The sequence below is a fragment of the Sus scrofa genome, chromosome 6, assembly GCF_054392235.1.
Source record: "Sus scrofa isolate SSC_HxYL_T2T_F1_AM1 chromosome 6, Sscrofa_HxYL_maternal_Yorkshire_Landrace_v2.0, whole genome shotgun sequence".
Lineage (NCBI taxonomy): Eukaryota > Metazoa > Chordata > Mammalia > Artiodactyla > Suidae > Sus > Sus scrofa.
Genome location: NC_139388.1, coordinates 58037175 through 58060856, shown reverse-complemented (window position 1 = coordinate 58060856; position 23682 = coordinate 58037175). Strand labels below are relative to the sequence as shown.

Genomic DNA, 23682 nt, shown 5'->3' with positions numbered 1-23682 from the left:
ATCCCAGTGTTGCCGCAAGATGCGGTATAGGTCACAGATGCAGCTTTGATCCCGTGTTGCTGGCTGTGGCTGTGGCGTAGGCTGGCAGCTGCAGCTCTGATTCGACCCCTAGCCTGGGAATTTCCATATGCCGAAGGTGCAGCCCTAAAAAAAGCTCCCCCCCCAAACGCTAAAACAAAACAAAGACACAGACTGAGTCTCCTAATTTCCTCTCCCCCTCCGGACCCCCCAGTCACTTGCTCTGAGAGGGAAGCCAGCAGCCATGCTGTGAGGACACCCAAGCTGTCGTATGGAGAGGCTCAGCCAGTAAGAGCTGAGGCCTCTGGCCAAGTGCCATGCAGGTGAGCTTGGAAGCAGTGTTCCAGCCTCAGTCAAGCCTTCAGATGACTGCAGCCCTGACCAATAGCTTACTGCACCCACATGAGAGACTCTGAGTTTTCTGTTATAATCTGAGCCAGAGCCGACCACCTAAACAGCTCCAAAAGACTTACCCCTCAGAAACTGTGAGACGATAAGTGTTGTTTGAAACCACTAAGTTTTAGGGTAATTTGTTTTGTGACAATGGGTAATGAATACATACCTTTCTTTTTTCTTTTTTCTTTTCTTTTCTTTTTTTTTTTTTTTTGTCTTTTTGCCTTTTCTAGGGCTGCTTCCCGTGGCATATGGAGGTTCCCAGGCTAGGGGTAGAATCGGAGCCGCCAGCCTACACCAGAGTCACAGCAATGCGGGATCCGAGCCGTGTCTGCAACCTACACCACAGCTCACGGCAACGCCTGGATCCTTAACCCACTGAACAAGGCCAGGGATTGAACCCGCAACCTCATGGTTCCTCATTGGATTCATTAACCGCTGCACCACTACAGGAACTCCTGAATACTACCTTTCTTGTGTTTTCTGTTTTTTTTTGTTTGTTTGTTTGTTTGTTTGTTTTGCTTTTTAGGGCCACATCTGCAGCATGTGGAGGTTCCCAGGCTACGGGCTGCATCAGAGCTACAGCTGCCGGCCTATACCACAGCCACAGCCACACCAGATCTGAGCCGTGTCTGCAACCTACACCACAGCTCACGCCAACCTGGATCCTGAACCCACTGAGCGAGGCCAGGGATTGAACCCACAACCTTGTGGTTACTAGGCGGATTCCTTTCTGCTGCGCCACAGTGGGAACTCCTGTGTCGCTCCAGTTTTGAGTCTCCTGAGTGTCTCTGTCTCCTTCCATCACGGGTGCTTGAACGTGCACTGCCACCTCTCTGTCTCTGAAGGCTCTGCTTTCTGATGCTTTAGTCTCTCCCTTTATGTCGGCAGATCTATCTCTGGGTCTCTCTCCCCCATCTGGGTCTGTCTCTGTCCATTAGTTGGTCTCTGTTGATACCTCTTCCTTTATGAGTGCCTCTATGGGCACATGCCAGCTTCTTTCTCTGTTTCCTCCTCTCTCTGCCTCTTTTTTTTTTTTTTTTTTTTTTTTTTTTTTTTTTTGGTCTTTTTAGGGCCGCACCCACGGTAAAAGGAGGTTCCCAGCCTAGGGGTCGAATAGGAGCTGTAGCCGCCCAGCTACGCTACAGCCACAGCAATGCGGGATCAGAGCTGCGTCTGCGACCTACGCCACAGCTGCTCACAGCAATGCTGGATCCTTAACCCACTAATCGAGACCAGGGATCGAACCTGCATCTCCATGGATACTAGTCAGGCTTGTTAACTACTGAGCCACAACAGGAACTCACTCTCTCTGCCTCTTGCTCTAGGTGAGTGTTTCTATGTCAAGCTCTCTCTTTTTTTATGGCTGACTCACAGTGTATGGAAGTTTCCAGGCCAGGGATTAAATCTCAGCTGGAGCTGTGACTTATGTATGTCTCCACTGCAACAATGCCACATCCTTATCCCACTGTGCTGGGCCAGGATCAAACCTGAAACTCCACAGCAGGTGACTCGAGCCACTGTAGTCAGATTCTTCTTCTGCCTTATTTATTTATTTATTTTTTAGCTGCATCTGCAACATATGAAAGTTCTTGGGCCAGGGATTGAAACTGCACCACAACAGTGACCTGAGCTGCCAGTGACAATGCTGGGTCCCTAACCCGATGAGCCGCAAGGGCACTCCTGCAGACGGATTCTTTTCTTTCTTTCTTTCTTTCTTTCTTTCTTTCTTTCTTTTTTTTTTTTTTTTTGTCTTTTTGCGGCCACACCTGCGGCATTTGGAAGTTCCCAGGCGAAGGGTCTAATCAGAGATATAGCCACTGGACTACACCACAGTCACAGCAACACGGGATCCGAGCCGCGTCTGCAACCTACACCACAGCTCAGGCAACACTGGATCCTTAACCCATGGAGCGAGGCCAGGGATTGAACCCATGTCCTCATGGATACTAGTCGGGTGCATTAACCACTGAGGCATGACCGGAACTCCTCTGTCTTGAGATCTTTTTCTGTTTCTGCCCCTCCCCACCCACCTTGGGCCTGGCATCTTGCTCTTCCATCTCTAACCTGCAGTGTGCATCTCTCTGCTTCTATCTCTAAGTGTGTGTGTCTGTATCTTTCTCTGCCTCCACCTGTTATCTGTCTCATTCTGTATTTTTTTCCCCCCTGTCATTCTGGGGGTCTCTGTCTCTGTGTATCTTATCAGTTTCTGCATCTCTTGCATTCACTGTATGTCCCAGGTCTCTCTCTCTCTTTCTCTCTCTCTCTTTCCCCCTCTCTCTGGTCTCCCGCGGCTGCCCCCACCTCCCTGCCTGTTTATTTTCTACCCTGCGTCTCCTGCCAAATCTCCCCATCTCAGGCTCCTCTTCCTCCTCAAGCCTCCGCAGCTCCCTGACCTCACCTCTGCTCTCTTGCCTCAGCCTCCCCGGCTCCTCCTCCTGCCTCCTCCCGCTCCCCCACTCTCTCTCCAAGTCTCTGCCTCCCCCTCCTGGTCAGCGGCCCACACCGCACTCCGGTCTCCCAGGGGATCCCCTAGCCGGGTTAAGGGAGCCCCTGGTGGAGGCTTGGGTGATGCATCCGGCGGGGGGCTGCAGGCGCTGTGCAGGCTCGCACCTGGGTCCCTGCGAGCTGGGGGATCCCGGATCCTTCAGGGCCAGTGGCCCTGAGCGTGGAGACACCCGAGGACTCTCCCAGCTCCACCTTAAGGGCCCCCCCCTTCCCCCTTCTGCGGAGGATGGAAACTGCCAGCTCTTGGGCCCCAGGTGTCCGGGCCACCCCCGCCCCCGTGGCCCCAGCGCGGCTGGGAGCTGGGGACGAGTCCCCCCCCCCAACAACCTCTCTATCCTGCCCCTGGGAGTACTCCCTCCACCACCACCCACACACACCAGCCCAGGGAGGGGTGCTCGCTGCTGTGAGAGCCCCCCCCAACAGAAAAATTAAATAACAGCAAGAGAGAGAAGGGGGGGAGGGAGAAGAGCGAGACAGAGAAACAGAAGAGGCAGGAGAGGAGGAGGTGGGGGGAGAGAGAGAGGGGGCAGCGGGAGGCCGAGAGGGAGAGAGTGAGGAGGAGAAGAAGGGGAGAAGGAAGAGGCAGGAGCAGAGGAGGGAGAGAGGGAGGAGGAGGAGGTGAGAGAAGCAGGATGGAGACATGGAGTTAGGAGGCTGGGGAGAGCTTAATGAAAAGAGAGCGAAGAGGGGGGTGTGGGTTAGAAGCCCAGGGGTAACCCGAGGGAAAAGCAGAAGGCAGAGGAGAGGAGTAGGAAGACCGGGAGACAGAGGGAGACTCGAGGGCTTGGGGAGAGAGGCGAGGAAGGAGACACGCCGAGAAGGAGCAGGGGAGTGGGTGGGGTAGGGGGGTCTCAGTCCCCGGCTGCCTCAGAAATTGGGAACTGGGGCTCCCCGTGTGGAGGAGAGGAAGGCTGCAAGTCCTTGGGGGGTCGGGGTTCCACAGAGAAGGGAAGGAGCTGGGGGGTTGGGGGTCAGGGCATTGGGATAGGGGTCGCCCCGAGGCTTCCCCGGGATGGGGGGTGCAGCTCGTCTGAGCGCCCCTCGAGCGCTGGTACTCTGGGCAGTACTGGGGGCGGCAGGTAAGGCCTGGGGGGGTCGGGGCAGGAGCCCCTCAGGGAGGGGTGGGGGTGGGGTGTCCAGGAGAGGGTTTCAAGCCGCTGTCTCCCCAGCTCACATCGGACCCGCACCTGACCCAGAGGACTGGTGGAGCTACAAGGATAATCTCCAGGGAAACTTCGTGCCAGGTGCAGCCAGGGCGGGGACCCAGGCGTCTGGGCAGCCAGGCTTTCCTCCTGAGACCCCGGAGTCCGCTCCTCCCCTGCCCCCCCCCGCCCCCCCCCCATCCCCAGGACCCAGGAGTCCTAGCCCCTTCCTTCCTCCCTCCGGAGGCCCAGCCTCTGACCCCGGGTGGCTCAGCATGGGACATTATACATGCGCATTTCGAGTCGGGAGTGGGAGTGAGTGGAAGGCAAGGGAGTGTGGGGGTGGAAGAGTGTGTGTGTGCTTGCTGGGAAAGACCAGGTAGGTCCTGGCTCGTACTGAGAACCAGAGGTTCGGGGCCCGGTTCTCCACCTGGTCCAGCCCTCTCTTGCAACTCCTTCTCCCCAGTACATTCATCAACCAGCTGTGGGATAAGGGAGACTGAAGAACTACAACTCCCATGGGCTCTGGGGCAAGCAGGCAGGGGATGGGTAGGCTGGCCACCTCACAGACTGCTGGGAGTTGTAGTTTCTTCCCCAAAGACCACTGATGATAGGTTTGATCAAAGAGAGGCTTGGAGGTGTTGGGGGTAGGGGGGCGGTATAGGAAACTCCTCTAAGAGTCTTCTAGGACCCAGGACTCTGCATTTCAGCCACCTCCTCCCTCAAAGTCAGGAAACCACAGCCTTCCCAGCAGATCCCAGCACTGAGATCTAGTCCCTACTTCTGACTCCCTTTCCTCCCTGCCCCACCTCTGCTCCCAGGGCCTCCCTTCTGGGGCCTGGTGAACGCAGCCTGGAGTCTGTGTGCTGTGGGGAAGCGGCAGAGCCCTGTGGATGTGGAGCTGAAGAGGGTCCTTTACGACCCCTTTCTGCCCCCACTGAGACTCAGCACTGGGGGAGAGAAGGTAAGTGGCCTGTTGGGAGGGGTTACCAAACCCCACTGGGCTTGAGTTGGGGTCGGGGGTGGGGCATGAGCTGGGAGGCTAGCCTGGGGGAAGGAGCCCTACACTGAGCAGAGAGGAGGCGCTGTCCACCCTTAAATGGATCCCTGATTCTTCCCTCTCCAAACATGGCCTCCTAGTCTTTCCATCTCTTGGAAGCAATGGTAAGACAGACCATCTCCCGTGCCAGGCACTGTTTTCGAACCTGATAAATCGTCTCATCTTCACAACTCCATGAAATAGATGCTATTGTTATTCTTATTTTAGGGATGCAGAAACTGAGGCACAGAGAGGTGAAGTCACTTGCCTGAGGTCACACAGCTAGAGAGTGCCAAGGCTGGGATTCAGACCTAGGCAGTGTGGTCCCAGAATCCATGCTCTTCCCTCCACTGCAATACTGTTTCTTATAAGAGCTGGCACCACCCTTCACTCAGTGGCCCCAGCCAAGTCTCCGAGCTCTTCCCCCTCCCATTTCCTCCCTCACTCCCACTTGCTACCGGTGCCCTTTCTAGCCTACCTGCTAAATAGCATTTCACTTCTGGTCTCTCCACTGCCATCATCTTGCACCTGGATTGATGCCATAGAATCCCTGCTGGCCTGCTTCTCTGCCTCCTGCAATCCATTCTCCATCCCACAGCTAGAGAGATGTTTAAAAACACAAACTGGATCATACCACTCTCGGGCTCAAAATCCTTCTATTAGGATAAGTCGTAACAGCAAACACTTATACAGCATTTACCGTGTACCCCCCACTGTGCCAAATGTGTTATATATATATTCAATTATTGAAATAAAAATACAAAGTGCCCCATTGTTGCCCACAAGGCCCTGCACCATCTGGCTCCCATCACCACCCTCTCCTTTGCTCACTGGGCTCTGGTCCCACTGGCTTCTTCTTCTTTTTTTTTTGGCTTTTTGGGGCCGCACTCGCGGCATATGGAGGTTGCCAGGCTAGGGGTCTAATCGGAGCTACAGCTGCCAACCTACAGCACAGCCACAGCAACACCAGATCCAAGCCTCATCCATTACCTACACCACAGCTCACGGCAATGCCGATCCTTAACCCACTGAGCAAGGCCAGGGACGGAACCTGCAACCTCATGGTTCCTAGTCGGATTCGTTTCTGCTGCGCCATGATGGGAACACCTCCCACTGGCTTCTAAAATAGGCTACCTCAGGGCCTTTGCACTTGCTGTTCCCTCCTCTGGAATGCCCTTCTCCCTGCTCCTTGCAATGAACTCCTCCTTATCCTTCAGGTCTGTTCAAATGTCACTTTCTCTTGGAAGTCTTTCCTGACATCCTACCCCCCCCAATCTAGAATGCTCTCCCCAGCAGGAGCAGGGGAGGTAATTAATTAAGCATATGATTCAGTATTTTTTTGGCCATACCCCCAACATGTGGAAGTTCCCAGGCCAGGGATCGAATCAGAACTATAGCAATGAAAACCCCAGATGCTTAACCTGCTAGGCCACCAGGGAACTCCCTATGATTCAATATTTTTTGTCTCTCTCCCTCCATTGCAACAGTTCCATGAGGCCCAGGACTTTTGTTTTCTTGTTCATTGCTCTGTTCCTGACATCCATGGTACCTTACGGCAGCTCCATAAATATTTGTTAATGAAATAAGGTCGCTGATATTGGGCACCTACCATGGACCAGCACCGAGCCTGGAAAGTGGCTGGTGTTCAAACTATGCTGAAGGACGAATGGGTTGCTGGCAGAGGGGAGAGGAGGTGTAGGGAAAAGGACTTCTCTCTGCAGCCCCATGACACCTCCACCTCTCCCACAGCTCCGGGGCACCCTGTACAATACTGGTCGACACGTCTCCTTCCTGCCTGCGCCCCGGCCCGTGGTCAATGTGTCAGGGGGGCCCCTCCTTTATAGCCACCGGCTCAGCGAACTGCGGCTGCTATTTGGAGCACGTGACGGAGCTGGCTCGGAACACCAGATCAATCACCAGGGGTTCTCTGCTGAGGTGGTGGCCGCTAACCTCTGACCCCCGACCTTCGCCCTGAGTCAACCCAGTTCTTCTCCCCTCCCCCTTCCTCTTCCTGCCTCACCCCATCCTCCTCCACAGCATTCCCCCCCACCCCCCGGGCACTCATACTGAACCAGACTTGGGACCCCAAAGGACCAGAGCTGTACCCGCTCTCTCCTCCCCTTCTGCTGGGGGACCCCACTCTCTGTGCTCCCCTCCCAGGTGCAGCTAATCCACTTCAACCAAGAGCTCTACGGGAACCTCAGTGCCGCCTCCCGGGGCCCCAATGGCCTGGCCATTCTCAGTCTCTTTGTCAATGTGAGCCCAGGCAAGACTCTGGAGGGAGGGAGGGGCTGGAACCTGGGGTCTCTGAAGAGGGGAGCTGGGGTCCCTAGGGGAGGAAGGGATTCTGGGTGCCTGTCGCTTCACCTCTTACCTCCGCACAGGTGGCTGGTAACTCAAACCCATTCCTCAGCCGCCTCCTTAACCGTGACACCATCACCCGCATCTCCTACAAGAGTAAGTCCCTGGGCACTGGGGGGTGGGGGGTGCGGGCGGGGGTGCACAAGGGGCCGTTCTCCAGGGGCACCGCTCTTCACACCCGCCTCATATTCCTGCAGATGATGCCTACTTTCTTCAAGACCTGAGCCTGGAGCTCCTATTCCCCGAATCCTTTGGCTTCATCACCTATCAGGGCTCTCTCAGCACCCCACCCTGCTCGGAGACTGTTACCTGGATCCTCATTGACAGGGCCCTCAATATCACCTCCCTCCAGGTGACCCTGTCAGCTCATTCCCCCTCCCTGCCACCCCCAGCCCCTTCCTTGGCCTGGGTGTCCCCTCGCTTCACCTCCCATCGGGGACAGAGAACTGGAGGGGACTGAGGGTCTGGCAATCCTTGGTGGAGGGTGGGGTGGGGCTGAGCAAGACCCCGCCCACCTGCTCCCAGGAGCGGGGGGGTTTTCTGTGATGCCAGCAGGGCCATTCATTAGTCACTTCCAGGTTCCCACCCTCCCTCGCCCTCCTTGGCAGATGCACTCCCTGAGACTCCTGAGCCAGAATCCTCCGTCCCAGATCTTCCAGAGCCTCAGTGGGAACGGCCGGCCCCTGCAGCCCTTGGCCCACAGGGCCTTGAGGGGCAACAGGGACCCCAGGCACCCCGAGAGGCGCTGCCGAGGCCCCAACTACCGCCTGCATGGTATGATCCAGTATGCACCCCCTCGTCTTGGTCTAACCCGCCTATGTGTCTGTCTCCCCTTGGTGTCTCAATATGATACAGTCCTACCCTTCTTTGCTGCTTCTGTGTGATCCAGCCTCCTGAGCTCTCACTCGCTCTTTCTCCCTTCTCCATTTGTGTCAACGTGGTACAGCCCACCTCTCCGTCATAGACCATTGCTGGTCCATGATTTGTCTTTCCTCCTCAATGCTTGCGACTTGCAACTTGGTGTATAACCCGAACCCCCTTGCTTCCATGGGGGTACGATCAACTACTGGACCGTGGCTCTTGTTAAGGCTTTCTGAAATGGTATCGCCCGAAACCTTTCCCCTCTTTCCATGTGGTACAACCCTACGCTGGTCCAAAGTCTGACACCCCCTTCACTGAAAAACAACATGGTACAATCCCCTTCCCCTTCTACTGCCTCCTCTTGGTTCAGTCCAGTGATCTGACATCCACCTCTCTGGCTTCCCAACATGGTATAGCCTAGGCCTCCCCGTGAATACCGTCGCGTAGTTCAGCCTGATGCTGAAACTGGACGTCCCTGTGCCACCCTCCTGCTGCCTCCCTATGGTTCAGCCCACTGCCAGTTCGCAATCTGTCCTTTTCCCCTAGCTTCTCAAGCTGGTACATTCCAGTTTCCCCTTCGCAGCCTGCCTGTGGTATGGCCCGGCGCAGCCCAGCACCGCTACCCCGCCTCCTGCACGCCCCTGCACGCCCCCTACCCGGTGCATCCTATCAGGCCCTAAACTAACGCCCCCCACCGGTTTCGTCTTACAGTGGATGGTGCCCCCCACGGTCGCTGAGACTCCCCATCGAGGATTGCGCCTGCCTTGCCCAAGCCTCCCCACAGAGGGAGGGGAGTCACCCCCAAAACAAAGCTATTAAAGGGACAGAATACTTCCTGTATCTCAGTGGTCTGATTCTAGGCGCGGCGGGGAAGCATTTGGATATTAAAGAATAGCAGCCTTCTTCTAGAAACCAATCTCCCACTTCCTAAACCCCACTACTCGGGTTTTTGGCTTCCTTTTTCCAAAACAATCATTAGGATTTGTGGCTCCTGTATGGCTCTTCTCCCGCGCCCCCCACCCTCTCACCCACCCTCCCAGTCAGGCAGCACGCGCAGAGCCATGTGCTTCCCCCTCCCGCCTGCCTCATTGGCCTGAACTGGGTCACGGTCCCGCCCCCAGAGCCGTCTCCCATTGGGCAAATGTAGGTCAGGGTCCCGCCTCCCTCCAAATGGCAAGGTAACTTCACTCACTGAGCCCCTTGCTCGCGCACTCCAGGCCTCGGCAGATCCAGGAGTCCCATTGGCTGTGGGTCTCGAGGGGTCGAGACGCGATTGGCCTGCGCTTTCAGCGGGAGGGAGGCACGCGGCTGGGGTGCAAGGCCTGAGAGTCCGGCGGGGCCAAGAGGAGGGGTGCGCGCTGTGGCGTCGGGTGTTTTGGTTTGGCTTTTTTTTTTTTTTTTCCGCGAAAGAAGTTTGCTTTGGCCACGCCTCAAGGCAGCCGCCTCCTCCTGCCCTCTCCCCCGCCCCTCCGCGCACACCTCTTGGTGCAGATTGCAAAGCTCCTTCCTTAGAGAGAGCTGCAGATTTTGCAAGAGCCAGGCTCGCCCACCTTGTAGGAGCGCCTTGTGTCCCCTTGAGCCCTCGGTTGCAAAGAGCTGGCCGCCTGATTTGATCACTCCCTCACCCAGACTGTATGGTCTCCTGGGACCCTCTTGAGTTGCACATTTCTGCACCGAGGACTGCAAATCCCCATCGCTCCTAGGACTTGCAGTGTTCTGGAGACTGGAGACTGGAGGCTTGCAAGCTACTTTCGCCCGCCCCTGGGCAGACACCCGCCTGAACCACAGGAGTGTGCCGCTGACTGGCAAGCCAGCTCTTCGCCTCTCTATGAGCCCGTGAGCCTGCGGGCAGGTGCCGGGCGATGGCGCGGCCCGTGAGCGACAGGACCCCGGCCCCCCTGCTGCTGGGCGGCCCGGCCGGGGCCCCCCCTGGCGGGGGAGCGCTGCTTGGGTTGCGGAGCCTTCTGCAGGGGACCAGCAAGCCCAAAGAGCCAACCAGCTGTGAGTTCTAGCCCCCCCCCCCCCAGCTCTTAGGGACTCCAGTGCTGGGAGGGTCCACAGATACCTCTTACGTGCCCAGAGTCCACCCTTCCAACCTTTATCTACCCCAATACTTAGGTGTTTAAGCCCCTAGATCCCTCAGCACCCAGGACCCAAAAATACCGGCTTTCAAGCCCGTCCACCCCGAGGACTCGAGACTCTAGGCCCCAGCCCCCTGTTTCTTGTGGTTCCGAGAGTCTTGGACTCTTGGGGTCGAGGGAGAAGGGAGGGGGGTGTGTCGGATGCTCACACGGTAGTTACACGGGCTTGGGCGGAGCCTCCTGGGGTCACATGGAGTCTAGGGACGAGGAATGTGCCCCAGAAATAGAACCCCTTCCTGACCCTTACGGGGGGGGGAGATCGAGGAGAAAGGGGTACAGTGCGCGGGGGGTAGGGGGCTAATTACAGAAGAATTACAGAGCTGTCATTTTTTCTCTTACCTGCCCAACCCTCCACCTACCTCTCTTTGAACTTCTGTCCCCCTTCTATGTCCCTATCTCTTCTTGGGTCTCTGTCCCCATCTCTCTCTTTGCATCCATGTCCTCCCCTCTTTCTGGCTCTCTGTCCCTCTCTCTGTCTGTCGCCCCGTCTCTTGTCTTTTCTCTCTGGGTCTCTCTCCCTCTCTGAGCCTCTGTCCCCTCCTATCTCTGGGCCCTTGCCCACCCTCTCTGATCTCTCCTCTACTTCTCTTCTGTCCCCTCTTTCTCTTCACCTCGGCGGTGGGGCTCTCTATCCCCTCGTTTCTCCTGTCTTTCTCCACTCGGAGACTCTTCTTCATTTCCATCTCCCTCTTCCTGCCCACCCTGCCCGCTCTTTCCCTGGCCCCGAAGGTCTCCTGAAGGAAAAGGAGCGCAAAGCGGCCCCGCCGGCGGCCACGGTCCCGGGGCCGGGCCTGGAGCCTGCAGGTCCGGCGGATGCCTCAGCTGGGGCGGTGGTGGGCGGCGGGTCCCCGCGGGGACGCCCGGGGGCTGTGCCCGGCCCGGGTCTGTTGGCGCCGCTACTGTGGGAGCGGACGCTGCCGTTCGGCGACGTGGAGTACGTGGACCTGGACGCCTTCCTGCTGGAGCACGGGCTCCCTCCCAGCCCGCCGCCCCCCGGCGGCCCGTCGCCAGCGCCCTCGCCCGTGCGCACGCCCGCACCCTCCCCGGGGCCCGGTTCCTGCGGGTCGGCTTCCCCTCGCTCCTCGCCGGGGCACGCCCCCGCCCGGGCTGCCCTCGGGGCCGCCGGCGGCCACCGCGCAGGTGCGACGTCGGGGACGGGGCGGGGCCCTAGTTGGGCGGGGCTTGGACTCCAGGGGGCGGGGCTGTGCTACACTGGGGGTCGGGAAGGTGGGACTGAGGTTGCACGCCCCATTTCTAGGGTCCCCTATTCGGGGGATGCCGAGAGAGGAGTCCGGATTCTGTGTCCCCTCATAGATCAGGGAATGGGTCTCCTGAACCCTTAGGAGGTGAGGGACTTAGGATCCCAAATTCCAGAAAGTGGAGAGGTTGTGTGTAGACTTTTACGCGGGACGTAAGGACAAAGGGTCTGGACACTCGAGGAGTCCAGACTGGGACCCCGGAACACTGGAGTTATTTATTGGGGAGTGGACTGCGCCCCAGAATCTGGGCCCGGAATCGGCGGAGTTGGAGTAGGACCGGAACTCCTAGGCTCCCTACCATGGAGAGGGAGAGGGTGAGGGACTGGCCGCCCTGGCTCCTGGTTCCCCCCTGTGGAGAAGGGTTCGCGCCCCGGTTCCCAGAATCCTTCAGAAGAGATCTTTCCCATTGGGGAAAGGACCGAGCTTTCTATATTCCTGGGAAAGGAAGGGCTTGGGGTCTGTACCCTAGTGGCAAAGGCTTTGGGTGCCTGAGCAGATCTAGGGAGCCGATTCTCGAGTGTTCCTGGCGAGCAGAGGGGTCTGGATCGTTGGAGGTTGAGAGGTTCGAGCTGAGAGACCCCAGGGAGCAAAAGGAAAAGTGTGATCCCTCGGGCACCAAGGGGTTGCAGGGGGCGGACTTCGGGTCGGGGGTTCCTGGACACACCTGCTCTTGGCTAGACCTCCAGGCACAACCAGGGCCCTCCCTTTCCCAGCCGCACATTCCCGCTCCACGTGAGTCCTTTCCTCCCGCCTGCTTGCTTCGCGCTGCGCGCACGCGCGGTCACGCAGGAGGGGGCGGGGACTGGGGAACGTGAGGGCGCTAGTGGAGGCGGGGTTGGGGGGGGACGGAAGGGGGGCGGGGCGGGAAAGCAGGCGCTGGCACGTGACTCGGCCCTGAACCCGTGTCCTCAGTTGTCCCCGGCTGGCTCGCTCTTAAAGGTACAGACCGCCCTTCTGTTTAAAGCTCCGTCCTGGCACTTTAGAGCAGTTTATCCTGCTCGTCCCTAACTTTGCAGCTATAGCTCTTAAGAAGCTACCTTGAACTTGTCGGTGCATTTAATTTCCTTTCCCTGAACAGCCTGGGATCTAGGCTTTGGTTGGATATTCAGTTAAGAGGGGTTAGCCTATAGGAATCTACTACTGTGACCCTGAAGTTTTAGAAGCAATAGTTCAGGTTCCCGCGTCACTTAGGCCAAGGCATGCATGATTGTGCCTGTTTCTGTGTGTAAAAGTGGAGTTGGTTCCCTGATTTCTATTTTTGGTTTTTCTTTTTTTTTGCTTTTTAGGGCCACACCCATGGCATATTGGAAGTTCCCAGGCTAGGGGTCAAATGGGAGCTGTAGCTCCTGGGCTACACCACAGCCACAGCAACACGGGATCCTTAACCCCCTGAGGGGTCTGGGGATTGAACCCGCATCTTCAAGGGTTCTGGTCGGTTTCATTAACTGTTGAGCCACGAAGACAACGCCGGTTCCCTGATTTATGAGCATCTTCATGGCTTAGGGAAGGTTGATCTCTGGCAGGCTTTTTTGTTGGACCTCACAAGAGCCTTCCTTGTAGTGAATATGCACCCACTCAGTTGGCACATTCTATTTCTCCAAGGCCTGACCTCTCGGGACACACCCAGCCCTGTGGATCCAGACACCGTGGAGGTGCTGATGACCTTTGAACCCGACCCAGCTGATTTAGCCCTGTCAAGCATTCCCGGCCATGAGACCTTTGACCCTCGGAGACATCGCTTCTCAGAGGAGGAACTTAAGCCCCAGCCAATCATGAAGAAGGCACGGAAGATCCAGGTACCAGAGGAACAGAAGGTGAGCTGGGTTGGGTGTGGGACCCAGGCTTGGCAAGGGTGAGCCCAACAGCCAGGGATGGCAACTTCTTTGCAGTCAGACCTGGATTTCTCACTGGGGTTAGGTCTCATGTTCTTCTAACCTACAGCCAAGACCAGTCCTCTTTGGCCATAGGGTGCACAAGGGCAGAGGTTTGGGCTTGAGATTTGTGAAAATGTATTTGTGTAGGACCCAGATGCAGCCAGCCCTGCTTGGACTAAGGACTGTACAGGCTTGGAGCTTCCCCTATCAGGTGGACCAAAAACTGTCAGTGGGGCAGGCTTCAGGGTCTACCAGCGTCAGTTACTAAGGACAGCATCCTTTAGGAGTCCAGTATCGGCCTGTTTCCTCTGAGCAGTCGGCCTGTTTCTTCTGAGCCATCTTCTGCGCAGGCTGGAATTGACCTGGGGGTTTAATCTGTGATTCGGGACATCCTTCAGGGCAATTACATCTGCCTAGGATGAAGACTTTGTCAGCCCTCTAGGCCTAGTTTCCTGGGCCTGAAATGCTCACTGGTCAGAGGCCTCAGGTTCTCAGTAGCAGCCAGGGCCACATTCTCAGTGGCCATATCTCTCTAGCATTCTGCCTTTGCCACTTCTGGGATCTTCTCTTCTCTAACAAGAGGTGCCTGGGCTTGTCTCATAGACTTTGCCATGTTTTTATGTAAGACAACTACTTGAAGCAGTGAGTACTGGCCTATAAACCAAATCTAGACTAGCAGCTTCTCCTGCCACGGGGCCCTGTTGCTAGGGACTGGATTTACCTTAGTGAGCGGGGACTAGGCTTTAATGAAACGGGGTTGGATGGGCATCTTTTGGAGCTCTAGATGGGCCTTGTTATTGAAGGACTGGAGAACTCTCTACAGAATGATGTGGGGAGCTCTCAGGATAGACCCCTTTGCAGCCAGGGACTGTTGGGCAGCTGCCTGGCCTCTCTTCAAAGTCAGAGACTGGCTGTGACGGTTGGGACCACTTAGACCTCACTTTTGTGTGCTGAGGAAGGATGAGGTTGCCGTTGCAACTCGGTCAAAGAGTCCTAGCCCTGGAAGGATTTTTGGGGACACTGGACCCCATCACTAGGAAGCCTAGGCTTTCCTTAGCAACCAGGTTCTGGAAAAGTGATGTATAGGTCAGTGCTTTTTGTTGGGAGAAGCCCGCAGACCCTGAAGGCCTTGTTGCTAGGGAACAAGCACCCTTAGCAAACCAGGAGCTAATTGCAGGCCATTTGTCAAGTGAACAGAGCTTAGGACTGCTTTGCTCCGTGGGCACCTGAAGCTCAGTTGCCTGGGGTGAGAGGCCATCTCATGCCTTAGCTATTGCTAGGGGGCCTCCTGCTCTCCTTTGCGACAAGGCCCTAAAAGACTAGACCCTTGGGTACCATCTCGGGGAGACCTGGTATCCTTTAGGCCCATTGCTGGGTGAGAAGCAGCCCCAGGGGTCTCTTGGATGCGTTCGGGTCTTTGGAGAAACGAGCAAAGCTGTTCTTCATTTCCCCCGCCGGGGCTGGGCCCCCCTCCGGACCTCAGTGCTTTCCCACCCTCCCAGGATGAGAAATATTGGAGCCGGCGGTACAAGAATAACGAGGCAGCCAAGCGGTCTCGCGATGCCCGGAGGCTCAAGGAGAACCAGATATCTGTGCGGGCGGCCTTCCTGGAAAAGGAGAATGCCCTGCTGCGGCAGGAGGTGGTGGCCGTGCGCCAGGAGCTGTCCCACTACCGCGCCGTGCTGTCCCGCTACCAGGCCCAGCACGGAGCCCTGTGAGGCCGCCTCCACCCCCACCAGGTGGAGCTCTCCTCCCTGTTGCTCAGACTTGAGCCCTGACGCCCTCTTCCCTCCCCGCCCTGTGGCCCACGGGCTGGCCAGCTGGGTGCCCCAGGGACGTAATGATGCAGATAAATACATTTATATTTTTAAGAAAAAGCGAGCCTCCCCCCTCCCTCGCGGGGGCGGGGAGGGTCCTCTGTGTGTGCTCCTGGCACGTTGGGGACCCCATCCTCCCACCGCCTCCGTTAACACGATCCTGAATAAATCTTGAGAACCCTAGAGCCAGCTGTCGTGGGGGAGGAGGCAACTCCCTGGCCTCCGTTCAAGGCCAGCAGGTCACACTGGCTGCAGTTCATGGGCAGGTCTGGGCTTCTGTCCATAAAAGGCAGGAGCTGCTGGAAGTGCCGTAAGTCCGAACCATCCCACGGGCTGCCAGATTGAGGAAAGGCCGAGGGCCTGAGAGTGATGAAGCCACTGCCTTTATTGCATAGACCTTTTCAATTGCTTTGACAACTGGGAGCAGGGGACGCACAAGAGACAGAAGACAGGGGACACGAACTTCCCCGCCCCACCCGCGGGGAGAGGAACATTAGTGCAAGTCGGTGCGCCGGCCCCGGGGAACCTGCCCCTCCTCGGCTGATTGGCCAGCTTAGTGGAGGCACCGCAGTGGATAGGGCGAGACCCTCCCGCCCATACATTCTAGGTCGCGTCATTGGACCACTTTTAGGACAGGCTCCGCCCTCAGCCGACCTAGCCTCCTAAGAGCGCGCGAGGAGCTCCGCCCTCGATCAGGCACTACCCTTGGGGCGAGCCTATTTCTTCAGGATCCTCTCCCCCAGGAATTCGGGACACCCTCCCCTATCACCTAGGGGAAGGCGCAATCCTGAGACTGGGCCAGGACCCGTGCGGCCTCCGTCCTGACTGTAGCAGCCACGCCGCACCCCCAACTCAGGCCCCGCCCCTGGCGGACTCCAGGCTTGGTTGGGTTCAGGGCTCCCGCCCAAGGCACCCCGGAGGACCAGTGAGCAGTGTACCAAGGCCCGGATGCATCTGCGCCTGCAATGGCCCATACTCCACCTGCTCCCCGTCCACTGTCAGCACGCCGCGGGGCGTGAGAGGCTCGAGGCGGAAGGCACGAGCCGCGGCATAGCCCAGCTGCGGACAGCCCAGGCTGAAGTGGCTGCCGTGCTCCATGGCCAGAAAAAGGCGCAGCAGTGCTGCCCGCGAGATGCCGCTGCGCACCCAACACAGGTGCACCAAGCCGTCGTCAAAGCGTGCGTGGGGGGCTGCCACCAGGTCAGCCCCTAGGTGACTGGGTGAGATGGCCAACATAAGCACAAAGTCCCCCTCCAATGTCACCCAGTCTGGGGGTAGTGGAGTGCCCAGAGGAGGGAGCAGGTGGTCGGGTGGGCCCCCAGTGGAGATGGCTACTGGGATATCAGGGGTGGGAGGCAGGAGCTCAGAGGATGCTGGCATTTCTGGGGCCCCCTCGGTGATGGGTGAAAGTTGAGCTGCCTTGGGGGAGCCAGGGGGCGAGGGCAGCAGTGGATCTGGGGATAGCGGGGCATCCCCAGCCCCACCCCAGTCACCAGCCAGCTCTGGGCACCCACCATTGAGGGACAGGACAGGTAGGGGTTCAGGTGAGCCAGGAGAGGTTAGGGTAGGCAGGGGCAGGGGCAGGGGCAGGTCAGACACAGAGCGATGCAGGGGTGAGTGGGCCACGGGTGGGGCTGGGGCCGGGGCCAGGGTCAACTCTGACTTGGCACGTGGCAGACCATGGGCAGGAGTGGGTGAGGCAGGTTCCACGGTGGCAGGGAGGTAGGAGAGGCGGCCGCGGTAGGTGTGCAGTGTAGCCAGTCCCAGCACTGTGCCCAGTGTGAAGCGAGCACTGCCCAGGGCTCTGAAGCGCTCGCTCTGGATATCCACGTCTGATATGAAGCCCCATGCCACAGACAGGAAGGAGAAACAGCGGGAGCCGGAGGCCAGCGTCACCGAGAGCAGGTCCAGTGGGCGGCCGCCACCCCGGCAGAGCAGCAAAGAGCAGTTGAGCAGCAGGTCAATGCCCAGGGCCGGCTCAAACCTTCACAGTCAGACATGGACAGACAACAGCGGGAAAGAGTCAAAGGGTCTGGGTGAGACACAGTGCCGGGTGGAGGAGAAACAGAGGATCGGCAGGGCAGCAGACACTGGGGGGAGACATCAGGAGGCTGAGTTCCAGGGCCCGCCCACCCACAGCCTTCTGGCCCGCTCTGGGCAGACTCTTCTTACTGGGCCAGGTTCCCTGTCAGTTCTTTCATTCCCTAGGCATCCACTGAGTGCCTCCTGTGTGCCAGGCACAGTTCTAGGCATTAGAGAGACAGCTGGGAACAAGACAGGTCAAAATGTCGGGGAGGGGTGTGGGGAGCACCCAGCCAGCATGATGGACTGGACTGGACTGGCCGAGGGGAAGATGGGAGGCGGTCCCTGTTGTCCCCGGAGGGCCCCTCCCACCTACCCCCCATGCTGGTTCACAGCTCCTGCCAGTGCGTTGCCAGAGCCACAGGGCAGGATGCCCACTGGGGTCTTCACAGCCTCTTCCCAGTCGGGGCGATCTAGGAGTCCATTCAGCACCTGGAGGGCGGGAGACGGGGCACCTAGGTGTTGGTCCTGGCCTCCGCAGTCCCCCGGGGCTCGGGCTTGAAGCAGGGTGCTCCTGCCCTACCTCGTACAGCAGCCCATCTCCCGAGACTGTGACGATGCCGTCCCACTCGCTCAGGCTCAGCCCCTGGACCAGCTCCCGGGCGTGGTTCTGTCGTTCTAACGTGGGGAACCAGGAAGTTAGGAAGGCTGTCCCACCCCTGGGCCACCACCCCTCCGCAGGGCTGGGGACTCCTAGCCCCCAGCTCCCGCCTCCATCCTCCCACCGCCCTCACCTGTCTGGATGAGGTTGAAGGACAGCCCAGCTTCAGAGATCATGGGCAGCACGTGGTTCTTACACCACTGCCAGGCCAGGCCCCGCCCCCCAAAGGGATTGACCAGTAGGAGCAATCGGGGCGGCCGAGGCAGAAGGTCAGGGGTGATGTCTGCAGAGAGAAGAAAAGGGGTCTAAGGGGTCAGGGACCCAGGCACCCCACCCCGGCAACAGTAACTGTGAACAGCCCCCAGGAGAACTGGGGGAGGGCTGGCATCAGAACCTGCTGGGAGTTAGAGGATTTCTTCTCTCTGGCTTACCTGCTTAGGCCCAGGTATGCAGCCCTGCCCCTTCTCCCAGGTGCTAAGACAAAGGCAGCGCTTGGGTGCCTAATCCCACTGCGCTTTGGATGCACGTTTGGGAGGAGGCAGGAGAGCTGAGGTTTCCACTTTCCTCACCGCCAAACACCTGGGAACCCAGGATCAGGTTCCTCTGCTGTGTGAGGCTCACTCCCTGTCACCAGCTCTTAGGCCCCCAGGCAGCTGGGACCAAGGAAGGCCCACCAGGTGGGGACCCTCAAACCTTTACCTTGTTCCAACTGAGTACCTGACTGGGGGTCCCTGTGTCTCTGATCCCCTACAGATGGATCAGATGCCATCTCTGGGCTCCTGAGATTCCCCAGGGGACCTCAGTGCCTGTCACTGGGTGGTGACCAAGCATGTCTCAGTTGGCTATTCTCACCAGCCCAGGAGCCTCTGACTCATCGTGGTCTGGACCCATGGCAGGGAGCAGGGCACAGAGACAGAAGGCGCAGCAGACAGGAACCCTTTTTCTCTGCCTGTGATTCTGTTCCTTCTGTTCCATCCCTGTCTGTGTGTCGCTCTTGAAATACGAACCCAGAGAGAGACATCACACAGCCAGACACATGGAAAAGTAGAGACAGAGATGCCCACAGAGGGAGATCTGCAGAGACACTAAGGTGGCCTTAGGACAGTAAGGCTGCTCAGTGCCTCACCCCCGTCCCCAGGCAGCGGCAGCCCGCGGAGCAGACACGTGAGGGCAGTGGCCCAGCGCTGGGCCTCAGCACGGTTCTCCTCATAGGTGGCTGCCTCGTCGGCTCGGAAGGTACGTGCAGCTCTGCGCCGGCCCCCGCGCCGGCCCCTCGGGTAGGTATAGATGCAGAAGTAGGCTGCCGAGTCTGAGGGGCTCCGGCTCCGCAGGGTGCAGCAGCCTGAGACCTCGGCCAGCAGGACCAGGCCACCCCGTGGCCGGGCTTCAGGCTTCGGGCGCAGCCGCTGGATGTGCAGGGCTTGTGGTGTGAGAGTGAGGGCAAAGCGTGGGCCTCGGGCTGGGTAGGAACCAAACTCGCCATGCAGGAGTGGGGTGCTGGCGGTCAAGGGCAGTGGCGGTGGGGGGGCCATGGCCTTAGCTCTGTCCAGGGTGCTCCTAGGCCTGTGGCCCCAGCTCCAGGTCAGCTCCTGGTCTGGCCTCTGTGGGGAGGAAGGCGAGCAGGAGTCAGAGTCCAGGACCCTCACGGTGGGCAGAGGGAAGCAGGGGCAGGGCCTGTGAGCAGGAGATAGAGGGGTGCTCACAGGCAAGATGGGCGCACCAGAGACAGACCGGCCTGGGCAAGTGTGGGAAGACGCCAAGGCTGCGGGGCAGAGGTCAGCTGGAGGAGAAGGCCAGCACCCTGGAGGGCCCACACTCAGCCATGCAAACTTTCATTCATTTATTCCCCACCAACTATTCAGTACCCTCTATTTATCAGTCATGGTGCCAGGCCCAGCAAAGACAGCAGGGAATAAAACAGACAAAACCCCCTGCTTTCGTGGGGTTTATATTCTAATCCAAAGACAGACAAACAAGATAAGAAAATACCTATCATGCTGGATGATGCTAATGGCTTCGGGGAAAAATAATGCAGAGGAGATCAGGAAGGTGGATAGATACAAACAGACGTGTAATGACAGAAAAACACCACACATACACACACACAGTCAACTCCAGATGGAGAAAAGTAACAAGAGACACTCAGACACATGAAGGTCTGAGAGCCAGAAAAACACTGAGAGGAGACAAACAGCTTCAGTGAGACAAAAAACCTAGTCTGATGAGAGTTACTTGGGGAGCAGAGTATGAGTTTAGGGGCCCCAGGAGGCACTCTGAGGGTCAGAGAGACAACAGAGGTAGAGAAAGAGCAGACAGGAGAGGCAGGAGGTAGGGGATGCGGTCGCTGGAGAGACTAAGAAAGGGGTATGACACAGAGGGACTAAGGGGTCAGAGGGAGGGGAGCCACATGCAAGCACCTGCAAGGAACAAGGGCCAAGAGCTGGACCCCAAGCACTGACCTGGGTGTCTAGCCGCCTGCTCTCCAGGGAGAGACTGGGAGCTGGCCCCGAGGTCCCCTCCCCCTGCCCTCTGCCCAGTTTCTGCCTTCTCCTTCCTGCTCACCTTTGTTCCTCACTGCTCCACCCGCCTGTCTCCTATCAGTCCTGCCCCTCAGCTCCCCAGGCTCTGAACTGCCCCAGACACACCCCCATCTGTGGACTCACTCAGGAGTCATCTCTGCCCCCTGCCCTGAGCAGCTCCTCGGGCCCCTTTAAACTTGCGCTGACCTCCGCCCCTTAGGCACAGAGCCCCTAATCTCCCCCAGTCCTGGGCCTGAGTCTCTGTCCCTAGGTCCTCAGATCTCTGGACCAGTCTCCATCCTCTCCAGCCTCTAGATCTCTCAGACCAGGGCCTGGGTCTCCATCCAGAGGTCTCAGAGGTCTGAGTCTCCGTGTCTCCGGTTTCCCTGATCCCGGGCCTTCATCCCCACCCCATTTCCAGAACCCAGTGCCAGACCTGGGTTTTCATTCCTGGATCCCTCAGTCCTGGTTCTGGTTCGTCATCACCATCCCACACCCCTGGTCCCGGGCCTGCGTATCCGTCCCTCTTAGTCTCTGTCTCCTGACTCGAATCCCTTCCCAGATCCCCCGACCCTCCTCTCAAGCCGCCGGGTCCTCCTCGCCGCGGCCCCTCGAGTCAGCACCAACCGCCCCCATCAGACCCAGGGGTGGGGGGAGGGTGTGCATCCGCTCAGCCAATGGCCGCACCGCCGGCCTGAGTCGCACCAATGAGAGCGTGCGAGGGCGGAGCCAGCCGAATCGCGAGCTTGGTGCAGGAGTCCGCTGCTAGAGAGCCAGAGACCTGGGCGGAGTATCGCACTTCGCGAGATCAGCCGCCATCGTAGGTGAGGGCACACGCGCAGCAGAGGTGGTTTCATGGTCCCAGAGCCAGCTCCTCTGTCGCCATCTTTACTGAGGGCAAGTGAGCCTGACCCATCATTTGAGTTCATAGGAAAAAAAAGGATATGGTGGAGGAAGTCTTGAACTGCAGATAAAGAATGACCCTAACACAGGCTAACGAAGACTCAGAGATATGCAAAAACAGTTAATAAAAGAGATCCAGAGAAGCAGAGTCTGAGGCAATAAGAGACCTGGAAAGGGAGTGTCCTCTCTTTTTCAGAGCTACGGGTGTCAGAGAGACAGATATAGAAGAACAGCAGAGATATAAACAAGGAGAGAAAGAGACAGTAGAATTAAGAACGTGCAAGGTAAGGACTCAAGAAAACCCAGAAAACAACGGACAGAGACAGATGGGGACAAACACTTTTGGAACGAAAACCAGGGAAGAGAGGTTTATTAATCACAAAGTATTATTTACTTTGGGCCCAAACCATACGGGAGGCAGCACGACATAAATATTTGCCCAGTGAATGACCCAGTTACATGGCAAGACAGAGGTGCAGGAGAGAAAGTATCTGATCAGGGGTGAGGGAGGGAGAGAATGTTGGAGGCACAGAGGCTGAGGAGAACTGAGACTAACTAAGAGCCAGAAAGCAAAGATGTTGACATAGAGAGGCAAAGACATGGTGAGACTGAAAGAAACCAAGGCAAGAATAGCATCAGGTGACCTAGGAGACAATTGAAGGAAGAAAGACACAGGCTGAAGGAGACAGCGACTGAGCTTGCTAGAAAGAGATAAACAGAGGAAGAAGTTCATTTATTGCCAAACAATGTACCTAGTGTTCAATCCAGAGCAGCACCAGCACCAGACAATATGTACCAAAGAGTGACCCAGAGAGAGATGGGGAAGAGAAACCCAGTAAGATGGAGAGACAGGGAAACAGTGTGTGAGCTTAGGGCTCCAGGGGAAACAAAGACAGATGCATTGATCGAAGAGGCTGGGACTCAGAGACCAGGGAACAGGGACAAGGATGGGGAGAAGAAAACTGTCCCAAGGTATGGTTATCTTGACTTGCAGATAGACCCTTACCTGATCGTGCTCCTCTTCTGCTTTAAGGAATCCATTCGTCTGCAGGCCCCCTGCTGTGTTACAACATCAACGTGGCCCCGGCTGGGAGGCCATGGGAGGGTGGTATGGGCAAGGAGTCAGGCATCATGGTCCAGGCTTGGCCTGTGGCTCTGGGGAGGAGAGATGAATAAGTAGGAGTATTAAGGGCAGAGAAGAGGAGGCCAAGCCCCAAGTGCTGGGGGCCCAAGGGGCAGGGCTTCCCAGAAGAGGAAGACAAGAATGGACAAGTCAGCTTCCTCATTGCCCCAACCAGTCCATCTGGTCCTCTCCACCTCCCCAGTGAGAGCCAACAGGATTAGAGGCTAATTGTTAACTCAGCGCTTAGAAGTACAAAGCATTGTCCCAAGCATTTAAACTAACTTATATAATGCTAGAAAACACTCCATGTGCCAGGCCTATTATCATCCCCTTCTTGCAAATAAGGAAAGTAATACACAAAAAAAGGTTTTGCCCAAGGTCTTATGCTTAGTAAGGAACTGAATTTGTCTCTGCTTCTCCCTAGACCTCCATCTTCCCTCTCTTTCTAACATCCTCCCACCTCCCGTCATTATTTCCCCCACCCTCCGTCTCTGTCCACTCCCCTCTGGGTCTCCATTCCTTCCCTCCTCTGAATCTCGGTCTCCCTCTCTCTAATTCTCTCCACTTTTCTTTTTCAGGAATTTTTTTCTCTCCACCGCGTCGCCCCAGCCCGCAGCCTCAGCTTGCCTCCTCTGCGCTCCAGTACCGTGCACATCCCTCATACCGAACCCGCTGGGCCACTTGAAACTCTCTGGCTGGGAGAAGCAGCCTCCGGGTGGCAGAGGCTGAGGAGGGGTTAAGGAAGGGCCATCTGGGAGAAGAGGGTGAAGCTGAACCTAAAAGGTGGAAACACCGGATGCCACAGACAGGACTGCAGCAAGAAGATCTCGGGTTAGACCTCAAGCAAGACTTCTCAAGCTGCGGCCGCGCCTGGCAAGCGCGGCACGAGACAAGGCAGAGGTGAACCCGATAAGGAAACGCTCAAAGATTGGGGTCAGACGGTTCCCTACGTCCGGACTGGTCCCGCCAGCCCCGCCTCCTCACCTCCAAGACTCGGGCCGCTGGGTCCTCCGGGAGCCACCGAGAGGCCGTCGGCGTCGG

General features: G+C 57.6%; 4 protein-coding genes across 19 annotated transcripts in view; 2 read left to right on the top strand and 2 right to left on the bottom strand.

Moving 5' to 3' along the window:
• The window catches only part of FUT2A (galactoside alpha-(1,2)-fucosyltransferase 2), a 31089-nt gene extending 21446 nt beyond the window's left edge, over positions 1–9643 (bottom strand). For 2 of the 5 annotated variants that reach the window (XM_084961774.1, XM_084961768.1), the window contains exon 1: positions 8323–8395. The gene's annotated coding sequence lies outside the window, so the exon portion shown is untranslated. Of the gene's footprint in view, positions 1–5578; positions 5699–8322; positions 8396–9514 lie in introns of those variants that run through there. The other 3 variants (XM_084961767.1, XM_084961764.1, XM_084961770.1) reach the window with 3 other exon arrangements.
• CA11 (carbonic anhydrase 11) lies at positions 3473–9271 on the top strand. 3 transcript variants are annotated; one of them, XM_013998572.3, is made up of 9 exons: positions 3473–3998; positions 4089–4163; positions 4883–5025; positions 6850–7035; positions 7261–7356; positions 7485–7557; positions 7659–7813; positions 8030–8235; positions 9034–9271. In XM_013998572.3, the coding sequence occupies exons 1-9, from the start codon at positions 3932–3934 to the stop codon at positions 9215–9217; spliced, it is 1185 nt and encodes a 394-aa protein (XP_013854026.1). In that variant the 5' UTR covers positions 3473–3931; the 3' UTR covers positions 9218–9271.
• Positions 9638–15596, top strand: DBP (D-box binding PAR bZIP transcription factor). Its single transcript, XM_003127286.7, has 4 exons — positions 9638–10323; positions 11193–11603; positions 13325–13536; positions 15099–15596. The coding sequence occupies exons 1-4, from the start codon at positions 10185–10187 to the stop codon at positions 15312–15314; spliced, it is 978 nt and encodes a 325-aa protein (XP_003127334.2). The 5' UTR covers positions 9638–10184; the 3' UTR covers positions 15315–15596.
• Positions 15597–15780: 184 nt separating this feature from the next.
• SPHK2 (sphingosine kinase 2) lies at positions 15781–23663 on the bottom strand. 10 transcript variants are annotated; one of them, XM_084961546.1, is made up of 7 exons: positions 23269–23663; positions 22525–22673; positions 19223–19697; positions 18230–18379; positions 18019–18113; positions 17812–17927; positions 15781–17397 (listed from the first exon to the last, which is right to left on the bottom strand). In XM_084961546.1, exons 3-7 carry the CDS (start codon positions 19626–19628, stop codon positions 16305–16307), a joined length of 1860 nt encoding a protein of 619 aa, XP_084817672.1. In that variant the 5' UTR covers positions 19629–19697; positions 22525–22673; positions 23269–23663; the 3' UTR covers positions 15781–16304. The 10 variants fall into 10 exon arrangements, with proteins under 10 accessions (XP_084817672.1, XP_084817673.1, XP_084817675.1 ...); XM_084961547.1 differs by having other exon boundaries at positions 23626–23663; XM_084961549.1 differs by lacking the exon at positions 19223–19697.
• Between the last annotated feature and the right edge of the window lie 19 nt (positions 23664–23682).

Coding starts and splice junctions, on each gene's coding strand:
- CA11 (XM_013998572.3), top strand. CDS start 3,932: ATGGGGGGTGCAGCTCGTCTGAGCGCCCCTCGAGCGCTGGTACTCTGG. Junction 4,164..4,882: donor CCAGGGAAACTTCGTGCCAG/GTGCAGCCAGGG, acceptor CTCTGCTCCCAG/GGCCTCCCTTCTGGGGCCTG. Junction 7,814..8,029: donor TCAATATCACCTCCCTCCAG/GTGACCCTGTCA, acceptor GCCATTCATTAG/TCACTTCCAGGTTCCCACCC.
- DBP (XM_003127286.7), top strand. CDS start 10,185: ATGGCGCGGCCCGTGAGCGACAGGACCCCGGCCCCCCTGCTGCTGGGC. Junction 10,324..11,192: donor GCCCAAAGAGCCAACCAGCT/GTGAGTTCTAGC, acceptor CTGGCCCCGAAG/GTCTCCTGAAGGAAAAGGAG. Junction 13,537..15,098: donor AGGTACCAGAGGAACAGAAG/GTGAGCTGGGTT, acceptor CCACCCTCCCAG/GATGAGAAATATTGGAGCCG.
- SPHK2 (XM_084961545.1), bottom strand. Junction 18,380..19,222: donor GCCGCTGCCTGGGGACGGGG/GTGAGGCACTGA, acceptor TTCTCTCTGCAG/ACATCACCCCTGACCTTCTG. Junction 17,928..18,018: donor GAGATGGGCTGCTGTACGAG/GTAGGGCAGGAG, acceptor CCCGCCCTCCAG/GTGCTGAATGGACTCCTAGA.